Source organism: Suricata suricatta, chromosome X (assembly GCF_006229205.1).
Source record: "Suricata suricatta isolate VVHF042 chromosome X, meerkat_22Aug2017_6uvM2_HiC, whole genome shotgun sequence".
In the NCBI taxonomy this organism is placed as follows: domain Eukaryota; kingdom Metazoa; phylum Chordata; class Mammalia; order Carnivora; family Herpestidae; genus Suricata; species Suricata suricatta.
Genome location: NC_043717.1, coordinates 96,184,073 through 96,189,131, shown reverse-complemented (window position 1 = coordinate 96,189,131; position 5,059 = coordinate 96,184,073). Strand labels below are relative to the sequence as shown.

Below are 5,059 nucleotides of genomic sequence, written 5' to 3'. Positions count from 1 at the left end.
AACAGGAGAGACCTGGCAGGGGACCCTGGGGAGAGGAAGGGGGAAAGAGAGCGGGGAAGAGTGAGGGACACAGATCAAGGGAGACTACTGAATACTGGAGACAAACCATGGACTGAAAGGGGAGGGAGGGGGAAGGGGTGATGGTCATGGTGGGGGGCACTCGTGGGGAGAAGCACTGGGTGTTATATGGAAACTAATTTGACAATAAACTATTATAAAAAAAAATCTACTGACAAAGAACAGCCCTAGACCTGATGGCTTCACTGGTGAATTCTACCAAACATTTGAGCACTAACACAAATCCTTCTCAAACTTTTCAAAAAAAAAAAAAAAATGAAGGGGAGGAAATGCTTTCCTCATTCTCTGAGGCCAACATTACCCTAAAACCAAAGCCAGAAAAGACACTACAAGAAAACGACACACCAATATCCCTTATGAACATTGATATAAAAAACCCTGATCAAAATTCAGCAAATTGAAGTCAGAAGCATATTAAAAGAATTTACATAACATGACCAAGTGATATTTGCTTCTGGAATGCAAGGATGTTTCAACATATGAAAATTGGTCAATGTAATATGTGACATTAACAGAATGAAGGGAAAAAAAACACACCTATCATCTCAAATGATGTAGAAAAAGCATTTGACAAAATTCAACATTCTTTCACAATAAAAACAAAACACTCAACAAAATAGGAACAGCAGGAAATTACCTCCACATAATAAAAGCCACATATGAAAAATCCACAGGGAACATCATACTCAGTGGTGAAAAGCTGAAAGCTTTTCCTCTAAGTTCAGGTAGAAGGCAAAGATGCCTGCTTTGGCCACTCCATTCAACACTATACTGGAAGTTCTAGCCAGATAAATTAGGCAAGAAAAAGAAGTAAAAGGCATTCAAATTAGAAAGGAAAAAGTCAAATGATCTCTATTGGCAGATTATATGCTCTAATATGTAGAAACCTTGAAGATTCCATTAAAAAACTGTTAAAATGAATTCAGCAAAGTACCAGGATACAAAATGAACATGAAAACATCAGTTCCATTTCTATGCACTAATGATGAACAATGAACAATTCTGGAAATTATGAAAATAGTTAATAATTTACAATAGCATTGGAAAGAATAAAATACTTAGGAATTAACCAAGTACGTGAAAGGCTTGTACCATAAAAATGCCTAAGCCCTGGTAAAAGGAATTAAAGAAGATATAAATACGGGCGCCTGGGTGGCTCAGTCAGTTGAGTGTCTGACTTCAGCTCAGGTGATGATCTCCCAGTTTGTGAGTTCAAACCCACATCATGCTCTGTGCTGACAGCTCAGAGCCTGGAGCCTGCTTCAGATTCTGTGTCTCCCTCTCTCTCTGCCCCTCTACTGCTTGTACTCTGTCTCTTTGTCTGTCTCTCAAAAATAAATAAACATTAAAAAAATTTTAAATAAAGAAAGAAAATATAAATAAAGGAAAACATATCACGTGTTCATGGATTGGAAGACTTGACATTGTTAAGATGTCAATACTACCAAAAGTGATCTAAAGATTCAATACAATATCAAAATCCCAATGGTACTTTTTTGCACTAATAGAAAAACCCATACCTAAAATTTATATGGACTCTACAGGGATGCCCAAACAGACAAAAAAATCTTGGAAAAGAGGAACAAAGCTAGAGGACTCACACTTCCTGATTTCAAAATTTACTGAAACTAACAGTAATCAAAACAGTTTGGTGGGGCGCCTGGGTGGCTCAGTCGGTTAAGCAGCTGACTTTGCCTCAGGTCACGATCTCACAGTTCGTGAGTTTGAGCCCCGAGTCAGGCTCAGTGCTGAGAGCTCAGAGCTTAGAGCCTGCTTCAGATTCTGTATCTCCCTCTCTCTCTGCCCTTCCCCTGCTCACACTCTGTCTCTCTCTTTCTCTCAAAAGTAAATAAACATTTAAAAAAAACAGTTTAGTTACTGGCATAAAGACAGGCACACAGATTAATGGAATAGAACAGACAGCCCATAAAGAAACCTTAATATGGTGAAATGATTTTTAACAATGATACCAGGATCATTCAATGGAGAAACAATACTCTTTTCAACAGTTGGTGCTGGAAAAACTGGATGTGCATGTGCAAATGAATGAAGTTAGACCCTTACATAATAGCACGTGCAAAAATTAACACAAAACGGATCAAAAACCTAAAGTCAGGACCTAAAATTATGAAGTTCTCAGAAGAAAACGTAGGAAAAACCTTCATGACACTGGATTTGGCAATGATTTCTTGGGTATAACACCTAAAATACAGGCAATAACAAAAAAAAAGTAGACATAGAATACTTCATGAAAAATGTAAAAATATATTCATCAAAAGACAGTTTCAAGAGGAAAAAGGCAACCCGAAAATGGGAAAAATATTTGCAAATCATATCTGATAAGGGATGGATATCTAGAATATACAGAGAATTCTAAACTTCAACAACAAAACACATTCTCATTTTGAAACGTGCAAAGGAAATAAATGAACTTTTAAAAAACTGGGGCGCCTGAGAGGTTCAGTCAGTTAAGTGTCCGACTCTCATTTGGGCTCAGGTCATGATCTCGTTGTTTGTGAGTTCGAGCCCGGGGTCCGGTTCTGTGCTGACAGCATGAAGCCTGCTGGAGACTCTCTGACCCTACCCCACTCATGCATGCTCTCCCTCTCTGTCTCTCTCAAAATAAATAAACCTTAAAGAAAAAGAAATGCACAAAGGACTTGAATATACATTCTCCAAAGAAGATGTACAAATGGTCAGTAAGCAGATGAAAAGGTGCTCCCTCTCACGAATCATTTGGGAAATGCAATTCCAAATTACAATGAGATACCACCCCACGTGCATTAGGAATGCCACTCTCCCAAAACAGAAAATAACAAGTGTTGGTGAGGAGGTGGAGAAATTAGAAAAGATTATGCACTGTTGACGGGAACGTACCATGGTGCAACCACTGTGGAAAACAGTGCGGCTGTTCTCGAAATATTAAAAATACAATTGCCGCATGATTCAGCAATTCCTCCTAGTTATATACCCAAAAGAAGTAAAAACAGGGTCTCAAAAGAGATACGTGCACACCCACGTTCAAAGAAGCATTAATCACAATAGCTAAGACGTGGAAGAAAACTAACTATACATCTACAGAAATAAAATGCAGTAGATACATACAATGGCATATTATTTAGCCTTTACTTGGATGGAAGTACTGCCATGTGCTACAACATGGATGAACCTTTTGGACATTCCGTCACATGAAATGAGCCAGTCACAGAAAGAAAAATATCGGATCATTCCATGTATATGAGGTACACAGAGCAGTCAAATTCATAGAGACAGAAAGCTGAATGGCAGTTTCCAGGGGAGCCGGGAGAGATGGGCAATTGTTTAAATGAGTGTGGTCTTTCAGTTACACTGGGTGAGAACAGCTGTGGTAGTGGATGTTAGTAATGGTTTCACATTAATAATGCATTCGATACCACTGGACCATACATGTCAAAATGATTAAGATGGTAAATTTTATGTTATGTGTCTTTTATAACAATAAAAAACAACTGAAAAGGGAACACCAGGCTTCTCCAGCAGGGTCATTAGCTTAAAGGGTCTTAATCCCATCTGTTGAACCTTGCTTTGTTCCCGGCCACTCCCAGAGAGGCGTCCTTCCTCTGACTCTTTATCACAGTGCTCCTCTTCCATCCAGCAATGGGTGTTTACGACCCAACCCCAAACCCGGAGAGCTCCTGAGCTCTCCAAACACCCAGCTCAGGAAGGACACCAGCCCCGGCCTTACCTGGGTCCAGGAAGGGCGGGCACTCCTCAGCAGCTCCGTAGCTCAGCTCCTGCAGCCCTGCCTGTGCGATCCAAGGCTCTGCCACTGGGCCCTCGGGGGCGGGTCCCATTCCTTGCAGTGGGGGTGCCTCCAGGTGGATGTCTGGTGGCATGTGTGCCGTTCCCACTGGTGCCAGTTCTTCCAGGAGCATTTCCTGCCTGTCGATCTGGGGGAAATGGCAGAGCCCATCACTCTAAGGCCGAGACCAGCAACGCCCAGTAGCAACAATGTGACCACCCATATCATTTTACTTTTGTAGCACCCACATGAAAAAAGAAGAAAGAGATGAAGTCAATCTTGATCACATGCTTTAGTTAACTCAATATCGCTAAAATATCATGATTTCAGAATGTAATCAATACAAACAATTATTAATGAGCTAGTTCACCTACTTTATCACTCATGCTAAGTCTTCTATGTGGTGAGCATTTTATGCTTAGAGCACATTTGGACCAGCCACATTTCTGGTGCTCCAGAGCCACAGTTGGCTGGTGGCCACCGCACTGGGCAGTGCACGATTAGGCCACAGGCAGATCAACTCTGATAACAGTAACCCAAACCCAGGAGACCCAGAAAGGAAGGGGAACCATGAATTCCTTACACCCTGGGTGGGGGCAGGAAAGTCTGGAAGGTTCCGGTTCAGTCAGGCTCACCGCAGAGCCCCATCAACACAGGACACCGGGCACCTAAGGCCCAACTAGAAGCCCTTTCTCCCTTCTGCCAAAGCTCCTGTCCTGTGCCAGGTGCTTCTGAGCAGGGGACAGTAGCGCCACCACCATGGGGAGACACGGCGTGATGGCTGGTAGCCGGCAGCACCCAGTGGGCAGAGATGGGAGTAGGTACCATTCACAGTGCAGAGCTGTTCCCGTCCCTGCCAACGTGGTGGTACCCCCCAAACTTTCATCCGGGTAAGAAGAACCTGTCAAGAACTTCAGACCGTGGCTCATACACACACAACATAGTTTTGCATATGGTAGCATGACATGAATTTTCTAGGAAAGCCCTACTTTGGAAATCAAACAACCACTATATTCCTTACTGTTCACATTTACTGAGACTTGTTGTCACTGTGAAAACTTACATGACCAGCAGTGCCACTGCTTGAGCTGTCCCAGTGTGAACTGGTGGCTGTCGCCTTCACAGAGACTTTATGCAAAGATGCGGGCATCTGACAACTTCATGAAGTCTTGTGTGCAGTCAAGCCCGAACACGCAGTGT

The 5,059-nt window shown here is 42.4% G+C and overlaps 1 protein-coding gene across 3 annotated transcripts in view; it reads right to left on the bottom strand.

Annotated features, from left to right (window-relative positions):
- ZNF449 (zinc finger protein 449) overlaps positions 1-5,059 on the bottom strand; it is a 24,446-nt gene that overhangs the window by 15,800 nt on the left and 3,587 nt on the right. For all 3 annotated transcript variants that reach the window (XM_029930012.1, XM_029930011.1, XM_029930013.1), the window contains exon 3: positions 3,803-4,007. In XM_029930012.1, the coding sequence (XP_029785872.1) occupies positions 3,803-4,007 (205 nt within the window). The remainder of the gene's footprint in view (positions 1-3,802; positions 4,008-5,059) is intronic.